Source organism: Pomacea canaliculata, linkage group LG4 (assembly GCF_003073045.1).
Source record: "Pomacea canaliculata isolate SZHN2017 linkage group LG4, ASM307304v1, whole genome shotgun sequence".
NCBI lineage: Eukaryota > Metazoa > Mollusca > Gastropoda > Architaenioglossa > Ampullariidae > Pomacea > Pomacea canaliculata.
The window spans coordinates 24,400,047-24,421,583 of NC_037593.1; the positions used below are offsets into that span (position 1 = coordinate 24,400,047).

The window sequence follows — 21,537 nt, forward strand, 5'->3', positions numbered from 1 at the left end:
GTAGACAGTCAAGGTCGGCTGTTAGGTACGCAGCAGGCGTGAGAAAGGGAGCTGTTCAATTACTACCCTCTACAAAAACAAAGAAATAACTTAGTACATTACTAGAATGCTACACATGTAAGACTAACAGAGTGAGTGCAAGGGGGAAAAAATTCATCCATTCTGAAGGGTATCCGAGAAATTTTTGAGCCCTAACCTTAAGGCTAAAATGGAATGCCTACAACGATGATACATTAGAAAGGGACTGGGAACAAGGAATTCTAAATTACAGGCCCCCGTCCCCCAAAAAAAGAAAAAGCAGTGCACACACTTTTTAAGTTTGGTAAGAGCTACAGAGAAGAGACCTACAAGTGGAGTAAGTGGATGTACATGATATATATATCTGGAAACCTCAGGGATTGTGTGGTGAGTCGACACTTGTGAAGGGTGAGTGGGACTATGGAGTCATGATGAGTGTTGTTACAATGTAAAGTCTTGTAATTTATAGATGCATGTCCACATATATCTGTAGGGTATACAAGATGAAATTACTGTTTTAGATATTTGTAATGTGCTTTAATGGGGTCTAAAAACAGTACAAATTAACATTTGCTTGATACCCAGGATTTGTTTTTAGAATTTTAAAAATTAAAATTACAAAATTTCTAATTGTCTGCTCATTTTCTCTCAGAGTGTGTATTATTGCTTTAAAGACTCAACCATGCAATAAAAACAAATTTTTAAAATACACGTTTTATTGGAATCTGAGATGGTAACCTTTGAAACCATTTAAAGGGGCTGCTTACATTAAATTACTGACTGCAAGTAAATATTTAACACAACCAAGAGCATGCAAATCATAGCATTTCATGAGAAAGAAAAATCAAGGAGTAGTGGGGAGCCCAGTAAAATGAAGCTGAGAAAAGGGTGAGTTAAACACAAATCTCTTCAAAACTAATAATAACAAACAAAACAAAAAATTCTTGATTAATTCTTGAGAATGATGTGGTTCTTAAAATACCAACAATTTGTGAATAATGATGGGATTTTTGTTGATATTCACACTTTTTCCTTTTGATGCTTCATTCCAATAGAAAAACCAGATCATATTTCTATCATTAAAAACAATGAAAGCAAAATCAAATGCAACATATACCTGATCTGCTTAGCATAAGCTCAAGGATAAATCAGCCATGCTAAAAAAAAAATTACACCTAGGTATAAGCTTAAGCAGGGATAGTGAAACGTCTTTATAAAAAATAATCCTCATTACTGACTCTACAAAGGCTAAATTGAAAAGGCTTAGAACTTATATTTCAAACATGGGTAAATATAACCATGTGTTTATGTGAGTGTCGCTGTGCACAACTGTGCGAACGTAAAATACAGAGGACTAGAGTTGGATGATGTGTGATGTGAGTGCTATTATGCAAGTAACATTGGAACACTGTGCAAAGACTTGACAGCTTTACTGCAGGTTAAGACAAATAAAAACTCCTAGAAACACATGATCCAAACTTTAAGAAAAAACCTGTTCCCATCTAAAAATGAAACTCTCTAGCTTGTAAGACTAGTCTTTGGCAATTACACAAATTGTCAATTGCTTTTGTTATGATAATTAGACAAAGGCATAAAGACATATATATACAGAAAGCTACAATTAATAATTAACAAAAAGGAAATGTCTATGATGCCTTGATAAAGTCCTGCACTATGCATATAGTAAACATCTGCACAAAAGCTAATGCCATAAGCTACTAAGCAGTTTCCTGAAAATATGGAGAATTTTGCAATAAATTATTGTATGCCCAACTGAAAGACACTTGGGGTGACAAAAAGATAATGGTCAGGGCTGGCGGTGACAGTAAGAGATTATGCAACAGGGTTTTAATTGGTAAAAAGTGAATGATTACAGTGATAGAAGGTTTGCTGATGCATTTCTTTTTCAGCAAAGGTGTCAATACAATCTATCTTCAGTTCTGACTTTTGAAATCAAGACTTTCAAACATTATGGTGTTCAAAAAATAGTGAAATTAGTGATTGATGCAAAGTGCAGATTACATTCTCTGCAATATTACTTATGTTGAAAATACACACAAATGCACAATTAAGTGCTTTAAAATGAAGCTTTCCAAGATATTTAACTCAGTTCACTTGTGATCCTAAATTCCTATCTGCTGTTCAAACATGAAATACCTTCTGTTTCTGTACAGTTGTGCACAGTGGCATCTTTTCATCCAGCTGTATTTTCCCCCCATCAAAATGGTCCTGCCCCATGCAAGACATTATTGCACCTAATAAAAAAATGATATATATATTTAATATAGAATAGAGAGTGAACAAATGAATGAGTGAGAGGCCATGTGTATATGTAGGTATGGACTTGTAGGTAACAGAAGTAAAGGAGTAAGGGAGAGGTGAATTATGAGCTAAAGGTCATACTTCATAAAATAAAAGAAAAAGGCAACCACAATGGGTATTGGAGAAGACTACTTTCCACCCCAAAAAAGAATACACAAAGATATCAGCAGAAACACATTTGATCTGTACCACTTGCACATAATCACACTGCAGAGGGCTCATCACACTGCAAGTAAGCCCCTACCCATTGTTTGGACTGAAGAACAAGTTAGTCAATAACATCCAAAAAGAATGTAAAATTACTGGCACTGAAAGACTGCCTTTGGCTATTTTAACACAGTTGCAATGCCACTCAGAGCAAATGCTCTCAATAATCATCACAGACTTCTTTTAAAGCATGCCTTTTGCAAAATAACCAGGTGCCTTAACTAACAGAGAAAGGAAAATATCTTACATGATGACGCTACTACATGTTTTTAAAGGTCAAAATTTAATTTAAAGGGTATATCAATTTGCAGGGATATTTTTAAAGTGAAGTTTCTGGAATTACTGGAACATTGAGTCATTGTGGTATCTAAAGAGACAAGCATTACTGTAGTAATACTTGTGTATCATAAACATTTCTTATTACATATCTGGTCACTGTCTACCTGGCCTCAGTCCTTTCAATGTCTTTTCACCCAACACGATCTTAGCTAATAATAGTGACCATTATTTCTCGCCTCTAAAAGCGTTCAGAACTTTAGACGTAACTGGTTGCAAATTTTTATTTTTGTCTTTCAAATGTGTAAATACACAATAATTTAAATTTATTAATTTACCAAACTATGTATGCTTATAAATATTATTGAACACAGAACTATATTGTTTAAAGGATAATTTATTATAAAAATTGTAATTTACTGAAAATTTGGTGGACATAATGAAACATTTCTGCGTGACATAGAATGCCCTTCTAAATCAGAGTTTAAGAGAAAAAGATTTATTTCACTCCCAAACATTTAAAAGAGTGTTTCTTCTGTAATTAGTACATTATTTCAAAGTGAAGCTTTGTAACAAATATAGCTAAGAACTTTATAAAAACCTCTACTAAGAAGTAGAACAAGGACCATCTAACAATGCCACTATGGTCATCACCTAAACAAAATTGTACGAAAGCTCTCCCTACCATGAAGCATGTTACGTACGTGTTTGTTTCTGTATTTTCTTCTCCTTAAATCTATGCAAAATGGATGAAAATTAATTTTATAAAATGTACTCTACTGTTAGTCTAAAAACGTGCTGCATGTTTTACACAGCATCTACACATTATTTGGAGCAAGGAAAAAAAATGACAGTCTAGTTCTTAAATAAAATGATTAATTACATTTACACCAAATAGAATCTTTTACACCATGTAAAATAACAAATTTAAGTTTCTCTTTTGATTGGACCCATACAATTTGGGAAGTGCATCATTTGCTTTTAGAATCGTTGCATGCTTCATAGACAAAAGCTTGCACAAGACAGATCTGTAGGTTATAGTGATGAGCTATATAGAAATATTTTGAAGTAATGCTTGTCATCTGTAAAAGACTCTCATAACTACTAAATCACTTTGACATAAATGCACAAAGTGAGAATGAAAAATATTAAAATGACAAAATCTGGGACTACGACATCTGACACCCTAACTCTTTACAGAAAACAAGTTTTCCCATCTCATGCATTAATTCAAGGTAAATATTATTACACCCTTGCAAAGATGCCAAAAGTGATTTGTGAATGAACATAAAATTACAACCTAACAGCTGGAATGCATAAATACCAGCTGTACTTTGAGTAAATCCATGCATACAATGTACAATATGTAAATTTGTTTTTGCAATAAATATATGTGAAACAGTGTATGGCTCTATTTTCCAATATGGATGCAGCCACGAATGTGAAAGCATGACTGATGTGCTGATGTACTAATGGGTAAATAAATTAAATAAATGAAAATATATTTTTCAGGAATAATTACATCCCCCTTTTCCTACCAAATAAAATATTCTGTATAAAATTAGCAAAAAGGCTTTCCCAGTCAATTATAAGTTGCTTGTGAAAAGTACTAATGCATTTTGAGTTTAGTCTTAGAGGTCTTTAGCAATGTGTTTATGAAGGAGAATGTTATAGTCAGCAGGCATGTCACTCCATAATGACTGTTTAGCAATGTACAGTATGTATGAAACAGAATATCAGCTGAAAGTATATGCTATGATGTTTTCAGTAGACATGTCCTTTCATCTACATTATGTTGGAAAACAAGGCCACCATTTTTTTATAAACCCCACTTCGTGCAACTGCTTTCCATATTTCTTAATCTGTACCACAAGACATGATATATTACACTTTTAGGAAAGATATAAATAATTTTCAGCTTAGCTTATTGTAATTTTACATTCAAGTCCTTTAACCTGTGCTAAAATCCTTGCATTTAAGGATGTTCACTGCTGAAACTCTTAAAGCTGAAAGGATGTGCATCTTGGACACAGATTAACTCTTTACAGCTCACTTGATTATGGTAAAAGGAACCATTTACCATTTGGTTAAGCAAAAAACTCCGAAATATAAAGAGTTAAGCAGAGATAAGCATGAACATGTTCATATGCTGGGATTGTCTATGCACAGATGAAAGTACTTTACAATATCCTGTTACTTTGTAAAGCATAAGCCACAGCTATTTCATGCACTGCTAAGCAGTCCTACACTAAATTCAAGTTACAAGTAGCTACAAGTCTGATGTTACCATTATTCAGTGGTTTCCTTTTCTAGTCCCATAATAGGCCAATGGAAACATGCAAAGAAGAATCTCTGAGCCCCAAGCAGCAAAATGCCATCAACAAAACCAATAAACTGTGTCCTGGATGTATCTGAGACAATTTTTTTTTCTTAATTAGACCTATGCATCACTTGACCTAGGACAAGTAGCTAGTGTTTACTCTAAATTAACTTCTCAATATCTGAATTGCTAATAAACATTTTACAAGTGTAGTTTGCTAATGACTACCTTTTCCTCACTAGCAACAATAGATAATTTTAAGTAAATATAACATTTTAACTCTTCAAAAAGAAAAAAAACCCCCAACATTTCATTATCAGCACAAACCAGAATGTTTCAAAGTTATCAATATCCATGAAAACATTTTGATTGCAGTTTGATAAAGGAGGCTTTCGTATTTTTATAAAAGGCCTTATCAGCAAAAGTCAACAAAATATCTTGAGATACAAAAACAAGGTCATACTTATTTATACTTATGACATTCTTAACATGCTTTACCCTTTTTATAGTATGGACAAGAACTTCTGTTCTGCAGCCAATGTATGTATACAGAAATCTTTTGCTGACAAGACTTAGTGCACAAGTGTGTGTTCCTGTGTGTGTGCGATTTTCATTTGTACAGCTGTGCTTTAAACAACAGTGCTTAACATTTGTTACAAATACTAAGCCTACTGATTACACAACAGAGTATCTTTTATTTTCAGTCTCTCCACAACCAGAAACATCTGCTGAAAAGCATAATACAACAGCAATTACAGCATTTTTCATAAAAAGGCATCTCAGTTAATGAGTGGCAAATCATTCTAGTTTGGGTAGGGAAACCTAGTTGCGATTAAGCTTCCATTACTTCTACACATTTCCACATCATAAATTGTTTTGTAAGTGCCACAGGTATGTGAAAACTATTTTTGTACATTGATACACTACACTGAGTTCACTGTTGCAGAGCTTACCTTTACATTTTATAAGGTACTTTAAAACCCGTGAGATCTATATAGGCAAAAATCTGGTGCTATGATGACAGAAATGTTAAAATCACACCCCACTTCACAGAACAAAGGTGTAAGAGTCTCATAAGCATCAAACTCTTCATTCTTTAATACCAACATTCCTAAACCTTTTGGCACCAACTAACCCTATTTTTGGGTAGTCAACACCCATTCAATTTTAATCACACCAGCTTCAGCTGAGTTTGAAAAAAAAAAAAATAACAAAAAAATAACACATATATATTCCCTGTGTGACAGACAAACAATGGTGCCAGGTAAAATACTTAGATGGACCATGTTGAGGAATGAATGTTAGATGGCCAGATATGTGCCAATAAAGGAACAAGCCTGGCAGGGGAAAGTTGTAAAAAGACCTTGAACATTGCATGTTATTTCTCATACTTTGTGATAATGTGCTAAATTACAGGACACATTATCAACTTCCAATCTCTTCAGGAGCAGACATATCTTCTGCATTCAGCAATACACATTTACAAGAAGTATATTTGATTTCAAAACTAGTCTTTCAATAACTGTACTCATTGCAGCAATAGCTGCTCGTCATCAACTACATCAACCACTCGCTTTCTTCCAAAAATTAAAAAGAAACAGAGCAATCCAATGGTGAGGTCTAAACAGATCTCAGTTTCTATGTTCTGAAATAAGCTAAACACAAGTCTCCAAAACTAGTCAACACATTTCTACAGAAGATACCCACCCCTCAACATGAACCTTATAATGGTTTGTGAACTTTAAACACTTCTGATCACAGCTCCCCCAAAACACAGGTTAAAAAAAAAGCAGCAGAAGTGCACAAACAGGGCTACAATATTGACGGATGCAATGGCCTGACACAGTGCAGACACCAAACATTTGCCATGCATTAAGTGGAAGTTCTGCAATGGATGGAATCAACTAATTCTTCCATACCTCCTAAAGCTCTGTCTCTACAAGTGATGGACCCTTTGTAGTTGTTTTTAAGCAACAATTTTCCTGGTCATTCCCATGTCATCACACAATAGTTTCAGACTTTGGCCTTTCAGCCTTGTAGCTTCTGCTCATGCTGTCATCTTGGGCAATGGATTGGCTGTTGGTCAAGCCAGGCACATCGTTTTCCATAGCACCCTCTTTGCTTGACTTCGATGAATGTGAAATGTGAACAGAATTCAAATCAGATGTGACACTGTTTATTGACTCCTCCTCTCTTTGTTCTGTGGATTTACTGTCATCACCACTGTCGTCTTGATCGTGGCTGTCCCCATCCTCATCGCTGGTAGCTTTCTCTTCGTCATTTCCATCTGCATTTACATCGCCATTGCAGGTGACTTTTTCTGCCTCTTCAGCTTCATTACTGGAAGCACCTACTGACTTCCTCTCTTCAGGTGGCGTTACTTCCCTAGAACTGGGCGTGACTTCCCTTGAGGTGGATGTTCCACCCGTGGCTGATGGTGTCTGCTCGCGAGTGGAAGCCTCGCTGCCAGAAGGAGTATAAACAGGGTCTGTACCCTCAGGGCGAAAGAGGCCACCCTGGAGTGTCCTGGAAGCCTTCTCTATGCGGCGGTTGAGGCGGTCCTGAAAAGATCTTAATAGCTGGATGCTGCGGTCACTGGTATCCATGCTGTCACAGGCCAGTTCCACATGCGGTGCAGATCCTGTCACAGCATAAATACAACCCACAAAATTATTGCAAGTAACTGTTTCTTTCCAAACAAGGAAGTGTAATTATTTTACACAAAGAAATATCTGATACAGCCAAAAGTTTGGACCATCCATGGGGCGTAATGGCTGGGAATCCTTTGCCTAAAGCACAGACAAATCCTTCCCGAAGGAATTCTTGAAGGGAAATGACCAGCCCTGAATTATACAGCTGAATGCTGTCTCTGCAGTAAGTTGAAGCAGTCATACCAAAAATAAAAGATGGGATCCTTTGAAAAATGTCTTTAAGAAACACTGAATATTCAGAATCACAAAATCACTTGTCAAAAGAAAAAGTAGAAAAAAAAATCATCTTCAATTTACCAAACTCTTTGAATTACATAAGAAATGATTGGTGCATCACTACTCAGGCTGAGGTGTAAACACCTTAATATAAAAAAAGCCATCAAATGAAAATAAAAAGAAACTAGACCTCTAACAAGATAAGTATTTCTGCTATGACAATCCTTTTGCTTTGAAGACACAATTTAAGTACCCTGTTTACACATAATCATCTTCAGACCATCTAAATAATATGAAAATACTTAGACTCTTTTACCAATCTCACCTGGGGACCATCCAGGAGAAGTTGGGCCAGATGCTGAACCAGCGCTGGTCTGCCGTCTAATGCCCAATTTTATTTGCTTTTTTCGCTCTTCTGCTGTTGCTATGGCAAGAGGGGGCATAGTGATGGGAACGAAAGAGCTTGCAGAAGCGCTGCTCCTGGCTTGGGCAGTAATACGCTGTTAAGTTAAACAATCAATTTAGTGGCCTGTGTACTGCATAAAGATAGAGACACTAAGAGAGAGAGAGAGAGAGTGAGAAAGAGTAATCTAATATTTTCTGTTTCAGATGAATATTTCAGAAGGCTTGCAGCTGACTGGAGGGTGGGTGGGGATCAAAAATGACAAAAGTTTGGCATGATCACCAGAAGTGAAAGATAGCATAAGCATTACTACAAAAGATTGCTTCTCTTGTGATGCAATAAGTATCTGTCACACAATGTCCCAATCATTTATGCAGCAGGGGTGATGGATTAAATTTCCACTGAAATGTATCCAAGGGGAGGAAACTTGGTATCATTTTTAAACTTCAGAAAACATTAGTCTCCCTTATCTTAGGCCAACCCCCCCCCTTCCTTCTGATGTAGACGCTGTTTGAAAGTACAAGCGGGAGGGATGTCATCAAAAGACTACAATCCTCAAGCAACCTTACGTCTGTCCTGACAAAAGTCTCTTATTATATTAAATTTTTGTGAAAATGATGCCAAATGACTGCAAGGAAATAATAAATGCTTCAAGACCCTGAAGATTAAACTATTAATAGCTACACAATTGTGGCTTAACTTACCTCTGTGAATGTACCGAATTGTACTATCAGTGTCCAAAAACATAGCATGGGAAAGAAAAAAAGTGAACTTTTCAATTATCATAATCTAAACAACAGCGAGCTCTTCAGGTGTCATTGCATCAATCTATGAGCTGGCCAGTTGTAATTAAAAAAAGACTTCTAAAAGTCATTTAAATAATTCAAAATGTTAAAACACCTCAATGGCAAAAGCTGTGTCCTGTGCAGTTTGAGCATTAAAGGACTGGGAAGATGATATAGACATCCTGTCCAGTGACTTGTTTTCTTGATCTCGCTGGTTCATGGCATTCAAGAGAAAGTCCTTCAGACGCTGGTCTTTTGCACGGTCAGCGGCTGTCTCTAATCTCTAGAATTAAAGAAGAAATTAATGGAACACTTTTTTAATATGTTCTTCATATTATTTTAAAAAGCTAAAAGCTGATAACTTTCTACAGAAGTGTAGAATGATTATAGAACTGACACTCGTGAGTCAGATGAAAGAAAACTTAAGGTAAGAAAAAAAAATGTACATGTTCTTTAAATGCCCCATCTTGTGTGTGTACCCAAATGTATACAAATGTGTATGCACACACACACATCTACACACAAAATTAAGCACTCTCACATTCCCCTTCATTAAGGACACAGATGTTAAATTTTTCAGTACATATTCAGTCTCTTGGTTAAGGTTAACTTTCGTACTGTCACTAAAACAATGCTTTTTTATGACACACATTTTCTACACATGATAACTGACCATGTTTTTCTTACAAGGATCAGCCCCAGCATCTAAAAGAAGGTACACAATGTCATCATGGCCGCGCTCTGCTGCCCAGTGTAATGCAGTCCATTTGTTCTGAAAAAAAAATGTTTCCCCATCAAGCATTGTGCCTTACATGTAAAATCAGTTCTAATTTCAGTACACTGTATATCCTCGAAGGAGCCTGTCATAAAAATTTAACATAACAGCTTATGCTATAAATGTTATGACAATAACACTGAATGGCAGATAGTGAAAGCATGAGAGAGAGAAAGGGGGGAAAGAGAGAAAGAGATAATCCTTACAGTCTACACAGCATAACAGCAAATAATGACCATGAATACTAAAGGGACTGAGCTGCAAAAATAACAACAATTTAATAATGTCATTATTATAAGATACAATGATTATAGATCATTCACAGGAACAAATAAAGTATAAGATGCTTCTGTGTTTACACTCACAATGGATCCTCTGGCATTGAGGTCACAGTCGGCATCAATCAGAGCATTGACAACTTCTGTATGGCCATGGTATGCAGCAAACATCAAACTGGTGAAGTCTGCCTAAAACCAGTAGAATCCCAAAAAAGTTACTGTTAATCATCTTCAGGATAAATCTCAGGCAAAATGAGTGACAAACTCTTACTAACCACAGTTGCAAAACTCTGACAAAGCACAGTGGCAAAAACATTTAAATAAATTTTAATAACAAATGAATTTCAAAATACACATTAATTTTAGTTCAGGAAGTCCACATCTAAATAGAAAATTTACACTAACGTCATCAGTTGGAAGTCTCTACGCTTACAAAGTATTCTGTTTACCTCTCCAAAGTCACTGCTAACAGCATCCATATCTGACCCAGCTGAGATTAGAAGTCGAGCAATCTGACCTAGAACAGACTCATCCTCACTCTGGGATCTTGCAACTTCATGCAAGGGCAGGCGTTGATGCTGGAAAATAAGGCAAGACCATCATAACTATGGTAAAGGATTGAATAACAGTTGATGTCAACAGAATGGACATACTTCCCTTTCTACAGTAATTGTTAAGCAACGCACACAACATTTTAAGGACTTTTTTTTCAATGGAAACACTTTTCAGCTTTAAATATATATGGCTTTTTCTTTAAAGAAACAAATGCTGCAGCTTTTCATTGGTATTTCTGATGCAAAAACACTCCTACAAAATAGAACACCTAAAGAAATTTGATTTACTTCTTGAACTTATTTGGAAGAACGGCAAGATAGTGTAATGATAATGAGATCTTTGTTTAGGACAAATTTGTACCAAAATCTAGTAATATGCGAAGGGGGTATAGAAGAGCCAGAAATAAGGGAATCTATGTTCACCTGTGTACATGTAAATGAAATCTTTGTGAAAGCAAGAAAAGATTCATATAATAATAAGTAGAAGACTTAAACATTCAATCTGTCTAAACAAAAGAAACATATGGCTTTACATTCAGCTTTCTCTCGAGATTCCCATTTCTCTCCCTTTCTTGCATGCATATGTGCATGCGCACACACGCTCACACAGATGCATGCACATTCACATGCATACTGACCTTGTTGGCCACGCTGACACTTGCACCACTTTTGATCAGAAGCTCTGCAACCTTCAAATGAGCCCAGTATGCTGCATTATGCAGAGGGGTCCATCCATTCTAAATACAGATAAAACTTATATTTCAGTTTTTCACAATAAGATATGCTGGTGCATCTTTCTTGACATTCTGGTGGGGGAAGAACAGACAGCCTAGTCACTAGAGCAATGGTAGTCAAATCTGAAGGTGTACAAATAATCAGTTCAAGACCCATGTGTGTACGCAGATATTTTCCCCCAGTTGACCAAGCTGTGGAGTGGCTACTTGAGTCTGAAGAAAGTTGGGAAAGGTAATATGGTAAGGAAGAAGAGGGGCACTGCTCTCATGAAAAGCTGGCTGTGAGAGAGTTTTAACATCTCATATTCCACTCACTCTAAGAACGTCAAATCACAAGACTCCTGTTATGCTTTTCTTCTTTTTCTGTTTTTTTTTTTACTTTACACATGCCTGCATGCACACTCCACACCCTCATCCACCAACCCAGACACATAATAATGACAACCCAGACAAGTAATGCAGAATGAACTGCTAGTCTTGAAACTGAAATACAGAAGTCATCAGTGTAAAAGCATTCAGGCTGGTTTTATGGTTTGCCTTCTGCAAAATACATGAGACTCCCAGAATATTCCAGCATGCCTTGTGGCAGTAGCTGCTGATATAACATGTCATCTGTTTTGGAAATTTTCTTACAACTGCTATATGGGCTGCTATTCACAAAAAGTGTTAAAAAATATTTTATAAATCTTGTTATACAACATATTTACACATGTGCATGTTCACGTGGGTCTGCACACATCTGTGAACATGTATACACAGATGTTCATCAACCCACACAAACACTGGTATATGCATAAAAACATTCATGTGCGTAAGTTGGTGGGCAGATGTGCATGTGAGCTCTCTCTCACACACATACACACTCAAACACATGCACGAGCGCACACACACACAATAGACAAGAGATATAGTAACATAAACTGAGCTCCTAGAGCTTTAATTCACCTTGTCTTGAGTGTTGAGTTCACTGCCAGCCTCAATTAGCATTTGCAGGATCTCCACCTCACCTTTCATGGCAGCGTGATGCAATGGTGTCATACCCCTCTGAAATCAACAAACAGATCTATTTCCATTGCATGTAGCTTCATGTTCTTTCTGCCACGCATATCCAATTTTCAGCTTATCTGTACTCATGCTTAGATGAAGATGACATTTTGTATCACATCCATCTGTTAATGAGCTCTCAATTTCATAATGGAAAATATTGCAAATATTGTTGATCAACTTAATCTGTGATTAAAACTTAGCTAGTCAAGTAATGTGTTTAAGAAAAATTGATGGAATAAAATATAACAGGAGACATAGAGATAATCTAAATAATCAAAATTTTGACAATTATATCATGTAAAGAAATAAAATTGCCCATTTCTAACAACTTTATTATTCTTAGTTAACTCACGCTGTCCTTGACATTCACATCACACTTGGCTTCGATAAGCAGTTTAACAACTTCTGGTTTGCCTTGGGAAGCCACATGGATTGGGCAACAGTCATGCTGCAGGCAGAGAGGGTTGAACTTTGATGAATCATTAGTCACCCTTTTGGGGCCATAGATATAAAGTAAGGGTAAGTCAATGCCCTGGAGAAACTTTGAGAAATCAAGGACAAGCACCTCATCTCGATAGTTATGAAGCAGTGTTCAGCTCCATGCCTGCTGATTTATCCATCAGGCCATATTTATAAAGCAGTAAAAAAGATGCCCTGGGATAAAGTAACACGAAGCAATATCTGATGGATCTGGACACTTCTTTGTAACTATGTAAAAACAATTTGCCCTTGATTTTCCCATTTGACCCTTGGGTAATGATTAATCCTCATTACATAAATATGACTACTAGTTTTTAGTTGTATAAACAATGGCTGCATGATACTGCTTCCAAACACATACAAAAGACAAGACATATATCAGACAACAGGCACACAAAACAAAAAGTCTTTTATTCACTGATTGAATAAGCATGCAGGCATGTATATCCCAGAACTGTAATCACTAGCAATGGTTTGTAAACTCTATCTTGATTGTATAGATTCTTACTGTGAATGACACCCAGTTGATATCAATGCCTTCTTCAATAAATCTCTTGACGAGGTGAATCCTTCCGAAACCGCATGCATCCCAGAATGCTTCCTGCCTGGAATTGGCTTGACCCATTTTTGTCCTGCTATTAAACTATGCCACCCGTGATCTGGAAAAATATAAAATTAATACTTTGTTTTTTTTGTCAATAAATGACGATGTCCATTTGCTATGCTGTAATTAACTATGAAATATTTTAATTTTTAAATCAAAGAAGATGTGAAGGCATGACACAATGTTGTAATATTTCTTCTACTATGGCTCAGAATGCGACACAGTTTACAGAATATAACATATTCAATACACTTAGCTGAGAAAAGAAACCAGACATCAAGATCTAAGGACATTTCTTGACACAGCAGGACCGTATATCTGTTTTACTTATAATAAAGAAAATGAATGAGGATACTAATTTTTAGCCTACACATTCATAATCTCTCATCCACTCATGTGTGAGTGCACTTGCACACAAATACACACATATATTACACTATTACACTGTGTCTTTACATACACACAGAATTTTTATTGCTATGATTAACAGGCAAAGATGTGCTTATGGGTAGATATTGTGATAACACAGCTGTCAATTAAATTTCTATTTTAAAATAAGAAGGAAATGAGGAAAGAGTCTGTAGCACACACTTCTATAAACAAGGATCTTAGATCTTTAAAGGGTTCTTTCCCTCTCTGAAATTTAACTCTTCCTCCTTCTCCAGTTCAGCTAGTACCATACTGCTTCTCCAAACAATGCCCTACTTTTTTGATGCTGACACAAAAGACCTGTGTCCTTCTTTACCTGAACATAGGCCTCCTTACACATATCTAGAACTTTCATCTTGAAGTTGGATAGACATCCGCTGCCCCCTAAAACATGAGGAGAAAGCAGCCAGTCACAGACAACCAGTCCTGCTAACATGAACAAACAACAGCACCTACAAGGCCCATGGAAAGCAGCCAAATTGTGAGACACTAGTTTCATTTCTACAACCAATTCTGCTTAAGTTTCTTTAATCTACAAATGATTCATCAGGACAGTAAGTCAATCTTCCTCATAGCCCTTGTCACTCATTATCTTCATCCAATGATGGCTGTAAAACATCTGCTGAGATGAAAGGCATTCTGTATGCATCATCACATAGTGCATGTACACGTGAGATTCTGGAGAAAATTACATGCAATGCTTAAGAATACTTCTGGCAATCATATCATGGGTAACATTTATGTCAACTGAAATCCTGCAAAACGCTGAAACAGACAGACAATTCCTATGCATATGAAGAGTATTTTCTTGTTGGCAGTTCTTTTTTGCAAGAGAATATGCACTGTGTGAAAGTCATATTTCTCTTGTGAGCTTTCAAGTCTCACTGATATGAATGCATTAGCAAGCCTTCAGCTGCATGTATCAGAGAGAGAGAGAGAGTGTAATTGAAAGAGAGAGACTCGTAACACAGCAGTGCAGAACAGGTTTTACAATGGTTTAATGTGGTATTGCAGTGCCAGAAATAATAGCTGATTCCTAACCATAGTCCCATTCATGCTGTTATCTGCTATTTGCTTCACAATAAAATCAAACACTGCAAATAATTATGTAATAAATTCAGGAAGCCATCAACTTGCAATGGACATTTGTAGCATAGAAGCATGGTGCAAGCAAAGTGCAGGTTGGACCAGTTTTTGGACTTTAATAAATAATAATTTTTCTTCGACACTCACGAAATCTGCTTTTCCTTCTTGTTTAGACATTTAACAGATTTTTTAATCCTTCCTATACAGTTCATACCCACAGATGTGAAGGTCTTCACTGCTGCACCTCAAATTTTTTTGAAAGAAGGTGTGTGTATGCAAGAGAGAGAGAACAAGTGAGAGACAATGTGCATGCAAAACTGTGAGACAGCCTATGTGTTTTAAGCTTGTCACCCTTCTGAGCCATGTAGACAATGATAAAACCTGACATCAGCACACTTAAATCAAAAGAAAACCTTTGACTGTTCAGGTTGAGACAGGAAACTATATGAAAAAAGTTCTCCAAATACCATATGGATTATTCTGTTGCTCTTATGACTTCGCATGTCTTTCTTCAGAAAAGGGAGGTTAACAGCAGACGGCTTAGTTTTAAACTTTGCAGCCAGCAAATATTTTACAGGAGGGGCGTCTGGTAGCACAGTGTTTAAAACACTGGCTCGTTAACACTGCAAAAAGAGGCTCTGGGTTGAGATCTCATCTCGAGAAACACTTGTGTGTATGGGACACCTGTTCACAGGGCTGGGCATCAGGGGTTTGTCTGGGTACTCCGGTTTCTTCCTTCCTCTGTGTTTGAAATCACCTCAAGGTGGAAGCCCTTTCCTAATAAATAAGTTCATAAGTACAAATATCAACAACAGATGGCATTGTCTTCATATACATACTGATCAAAAGTCATCAATATGATTGTTTCTATTTAACTTTCTATAAGTTTTCCAACACGCCAACTCCCAAGAGAGGATCGCCAAACCAAAGGCGATAAGGAGCGACAACTTGTTCTGTACAGCAAGAAAGCAGTCAAACAAAAGATAGCAATGGACTTCAAGTTTCAGAAGCGGCTTATCTCCCTGTCAGCGTTCCTTTGCAAGCTTTCAACATTCGGCGATAACCCTTCCCATGCTCACAGACATCATCATGTCAACGTCATTGAAATGCCGTCTGGGGAATGGGAGACCACCGGGCGTTAGGAAGCTCTCTCCTTCCTCTGGTGGTCGGTGGTCGGGGAATCAGAGAGGCGGGGCGAGCTTGAGTTGGGCGAAGCCCGTGTCCATCTCATGATCCGTTTTCTTGAGGTCAGTGTCCACCTGCCTACGATCAAAGTGTAAGAATGTTCCACAGTTTAGCGCAGAACAAAAGAAAACAATGAACGGGCAATGTTAAGTGCCGAGATTTATCACACCTGGCGCGCTGAACATGGAAGACTGTGATACACCTGGAATGCCCCTCATCTCCGAGAAGAACGCTTATGTCCAGCTTACTCTCTGCAGCTTCCCGGTTCTGTAGGCACGTGTACTCGCCGCGACATAATTATACCGAGACCTACACGTTCATGGAGATGCAGCTAGCTTCAGACGTGAAAACGGAAACTAGTAAAGGTCATTGTGAGGGTTATTACAGCGTGCCACCCCGCCCCCTAAAAAATGCCACAAGTTTACAGCCACTAGGAATGTGACTATGAAAAAGTCACGCATCAGAATAAAGAACTCTCCTGTCCCAGATAAACACGCCTCAAACACAATGGAAGCCATAATAAGTACAGGACAAAATAAAAAAAAAGTTACAGATAGGATCAAAATTTAAGATAAAAAACATCGAAAAACAAACAGTCCTTTTTTAGAGGGTTCATCCACAAAACATACAAAATTCTGGTAATGATGAAGTCTCTGTGTGTGGGAGAAAAGATATTGCACCCCTCATAATGCCTTAACTCACTCACACACTCTCTCTTTTCGAGTCATCAACATGGATTCTTAACACTGATGATGGCTAAAGTGTTGACACGAACCCTTGTCAGCTCTCAAGTCAGTTTGCCTGGCTGTCCTCACAGTCGTGGAAAATGCCAGCCACAGGGCGAAAAAAGCACCTGGGCTGGAAGATGGATTATATAATCAATACCTCACAAAGTTAATGAAGCGTCCAAATGTTTGGATTCTGCACACCTCATGAAGTACACATTTCAGCCAATCCACAAACTTTCCTAAGACCTGATCTCAGAGATTTTTTTGCTTTGTTTTTGAAATGCAGAACTATAAACAGTGATGTGTCATGAAATGCTAGTGAGAAAAAGAAAAAAAAAAGAATTAACAAAAACTGAACAGATACACCGACAAGATTTAAGAACCTTACGAAGAAACTTTTCCAGTCATTTTTCAATATTTCTGCAAGCCTTTCTTTCTCTAGGGCAGGGAAATGTAATGGCATGAACAATGTCTGCAAGGAGAAACTTGCCTTTTTCGCCACCCGCTTGTGCAGTATCTGTTGACTGCAGCACAGTGCCGCACACGCGCGTCATTTATCATTGCTTACTTCCAGAAGCTAGGCCAGTAAGGTCAAGCCAGTGCAATAAATTAGCATTAATAACCACAGGATGCTTATTTGAATACAGTTCCTTTGAAAAGTAACATTATCACAAAAATAAGACACACCCACGCGTTCCATCCCTTTTATTACCTCGGTAGAAAAAGGGTGAGGTGGTACCATGGATATTAAAAAAAATAAATAAATTCAAACTGCACATAAATGATGGAAAGTGTATCTAATGTAATAAGTGATAACGACAGGAAATCGGTGAGACATGCGCAATGCTTGAGAAACGGCTAAGGGATTTTTTTTTTTTCAATCCTACCCCACCCACTCTTCCTACCCCACTTCCCCCGGTTTAGGCAGCAATGTCAGAAAATATTTACACAGCACGCACTTGGAGTGTAAGCTGCAGAGATTTTTGCTTGCTGCACCTCAGCCCTACTGCATCATGTAAACCCGAGATCTTCTACAGTAAAAGCAAGCGTTTTTTTTTTTTAATTTTGTTTTTAGGTTGACAGGCAAAAGGTTAAAGTGGTCTCGCACGAAAAACGATGTTCTGAATTACACTTAACTGCTGCTGCCATTGAAAGGTCTTTACGGAAATGAAACGTACTGAGTCGTGGGCAAGCTTCCCTCCTCTCTCCGTCTACCTCCTTCCCCTAGAATTGCTTCGGACTTTCTCTCCCTCTTATACATGCAAAATGAATTACTTAAACGTAAATTCTAACAAATAAATGTCCCCCTCACTTCATTTCACGCATATTATCTTTTATTATCAAACTATCGAAGTGTGACGATGATGTAAAAATATGAAAAACATTGGTTCCTGTATAGGCATTACAGGCTGACCTAACGAAGGATGTAACAGCCCTTTGGCAAGAATTAAATTATACCCACTTCCACCAAAAAAAAAACAAAACAAAACAAAAAAACCAAACAAACTAGTGAAAAAAATCTTCCTTTTCGTTTGCTTTTTGGGTTTTTTGAACTGCAAAAGTAAAAAGCCGAACCCGCCATCAAGCCCCCTAAAAGAAGAAAGACTAAAACTAGCTGCCTACGCGTTTGATGTTATGCGTGCAAGACACTCTCTGTGCAAATTAGCAGAAAACTCATTCTATTCACACTAGTAAGCAACGTAAAAATCATTCTATTTGTTGTCCATATCAGTCTCTTCACACAACAAGCGAAATGCAAGCATCAAAACACCTACAACTGTGCTGTAAAGTGCGAAACAATCTTACAGGAGAGAAGCATTCCATATTACAGACTCATCTGTTCTGCGGGTAAAAAAAACCAAAAACCTCGAGAAAGGCACTGACTACAACGTAAATATGCTTTTACTCCTCCATCATTAAGAAAAAGTTGGGGTTACAGCTTCTGTCTTTTGCCCCACCGGCAATAAACATGAGAAACAGGGGTCATAACCGTGCAAACGTGTACTCTCTCTCTCTGTAGGCCAGCCAAGCCTCTTTGATAAGTTATTCTTTTCTTAAACTATCATTTCTTCAAAGAAGAGTCTTGTCAGTGCTATGAAGCAGGCCTTTAAGCCTGGACAAGTTCATAGCCAAGGGACGCAAGAGCTTATTCAAGTCATGTACCAGCGCACTGCGCCTATCCACACAGACCCCAGTGCGACCCCACGACCGTGGGGTGTGCAAGTGTGCATGAGTGTGCGCGCTCGTAACACCAACTGACATTTGTACCTTTTTGGTTTCTGCCTTGCCGGGGGCTGCTCCTCCCAGTCTTAGGTCAGTACAACATGCTGGCAGTTACCTGGCACTTAACAACCCGAGTTTCTCGCGAAAACATAACTACACTCCATCTACTTGTCTGTGGCGAGACATCCAATCATAATTAAGCCACCCCCTACCCAATCTGCTTCTCTTCCCCACTTTTCTCCACCCGGCACTCTTGAGTCGTCCAGCACGCCCTGTCACAGTTTTCTGTCGAGTGACTCAGGCGCCACGCATGCAAACGATCTATTAAAAACGCATTAGCTTTCATTCCACCGCCCTCTATCCTCTTTCACTCTTTCCAGGCACACATATATGTTCGCATGGGCGCGCGCGCGTGTGCATGAAATGCACACATACATGCACGAAATACAAATGCAAGTATTTATCCATTCTCAGCTTCACAAAAAATGTACGAGCCTTTACATATCACCGACCACAAGTCATAGCCCTGACGATCCATGCAACCATTTGCAAATTGCAAGAGCGCTCATTTTGCAATTTTCACCGCAAGTTTTATAACTTTCAGTACTTTATCTTAGAAGATACTACAGCATGATGAGAAGACAAACTTAATTTACTTTCAGCACTAAATGCTTTCCTATGTGTTAGTGCGCGCGTACCTTAAAAACCTGGCATAGTCACCCCCTTGGGCTAAATTCTTAACCAAATTTTTAGAAGAAAAAAAACGTTTAGGGTGAGGGGGATGGGGGAGAAACAAACGTAACATTCCAGACAAGATGTTCACTTAATTATGCACAATACACGTGAATGGCGGCATCAAGCAACCTCTTTGATCTCGAGTAGTCTGGCGAAGAGTGCTTAACGATAAAAAATAATGATAACGATGCTGACGACGACCAGGTGATCGTGCTGCTGGCAGTGGAGACGGGTCGTAAAGTGCCAGCAGAAGTGAGGGAAATGCTAATTCTAACCAGTATTAGCATCTTCACTTTGCAAGTACAATTATAATAACAGTGTGTGCTCGTTCTCTCATTTACACGACGGAAGTGTGGGGCTGCCGGTGGTGTCGACGTCAGGGAGAAAAAAAACACAAGTACGATGACTACAAAGCTGTCATCGTGGCTGTATGTAACAGTAGGGATGTGTGTATGTGTATCTACACAATACCCGCTATAGTTCTTTGATACACATCATCTATGCGGCGCTCAATGCAGGGTTCAGAAAGACAACAGGATGACAGCTGCGACGTGTTGGAGACCTGCCAAGCTAACCTAACCCCCGTCTCCATCCCCCTCGCACTAATTAGTTTCAATTTCAGCTTTCTATAAACCACATAAACCCCCAATTAAGCTTCTTTGTCCGACAAAGCAAATCTGTTCACACCTGATCCGCCCCTTCTCATCACCAAGGCAAACACGCCCAGGCAATCAAACCTCATTTCGGAACCAGCTTCCCCTGCGAGATGACGGACATATAAACAATTTTAGTATACTTTACCGGTCGATGGAAAGAAGAACAATATGCAAGGAATTCTTGAAACGAAAAGTGCATAATGCATGAAATGCAGCTCAGCAAGCTCCGCAGCTAAAAATAAATGAAAGTCGCAATAATCGATGGCATCGCCAACGATCCGCATGAGGAGAAGACACGCTGCTGAGGCTGGCACTGGGCCGCTCCTCGCGCCGAGCGGGCTGGGAGGCTGCCAGTGTGCGTCCATCACAGGTTAATCTTATCTCTACTTCTTTGGTATCCGAGGGGGCCACGGCTGATGGCTTGGAGTGGCCTGTATCTTCTACCTTTGCGGTATCCTTGAGGTCTCACCTCAGCGGCAGCGCGTGGGAGAAACAATGAACAAGGGGAAAACACATGGCAGCGCTTGAGCCTCGTACTGCGTGACACGCAACCAGACACTGTTATGTATATGTAAAATATGTTGTGACCGTAGCTTTGATATCTCGGCCTTTTCCGAATACAACCGCACATGCGATCAGCGGACGAGGTTATTCGTGCCGGAGGGTCACGTAGCTAATGGCTTGCACGGAAGGTGGGGAGAGGGGACAGGCAGGGTGTGCAAGGAGGGTGGGGAGAGGTGGGCTCCGGTTTAACGTTCTGCATAA

At 38.4% G+C, this 21,537-nt stretch overlaps 1 protein-coding gene across 3 annotated transcripts in view; it reads right to left on the minus strand.

Moving 5' to 3' along the window:
- Window positions 1–716: 716 nt before the first annotated feature.
- The window catches only part of LOC112561365 (ankyrin repeat, PH and SEC7 domain containing protein secG-like), a 33,177-nt gene continuing 12,356 nt past the window's right edge, over window positions 717–21,537 (minus strand). For all 3 annotated transcript variants that reach the window (XM_025233813.1, XM_025233814.1, XM_025233815.1), the window contains exons 2-11: window positions 13,635–13,785; window positions 12,999–13,094; window positions 12,545–12,643; window positions 11,504–11,602; window positions 10,761–10,889; window positions 10,399–10,500; window positions 9,932–10,030; window positions 9,374–9,541; window positions 8,396–8,570; window positions 717–7,784 (exon numbers count right to left, since the gene is read on the minus strand). In XM_025233813.1, the coding sequence (XP_025089598.1) occupies window positions 7,144–7,784; window positions 8,396–8,570; window positions 9,374–9,541; window positions 9,932–10,030; window positions 10,399–10,500; window positions 10,761–10,889; window positions 11,504–11,602; window positions 12,545–12,643; window positions 12,999–13,094; window positions 13,635–13,751 (1,725 nt within the window). In that variant the 5' untranslated portion in view covers window positions 13,752–13,785 and the 3' untranslated portion in view covers window positions 717–7,143. The remainder of the gene's footprint in view (window positions 7,785–8,395; window positions 8,571–9,373; window positions 9,542–9,931; window positions 10,031–10,398; window positions 10,501–10,760; window positions 10,890–11,503; window positions 11,603–12,544; window positions 12,644–12,998; window positions 13,095–13,634; window positions 13,786–21,537) is intronic.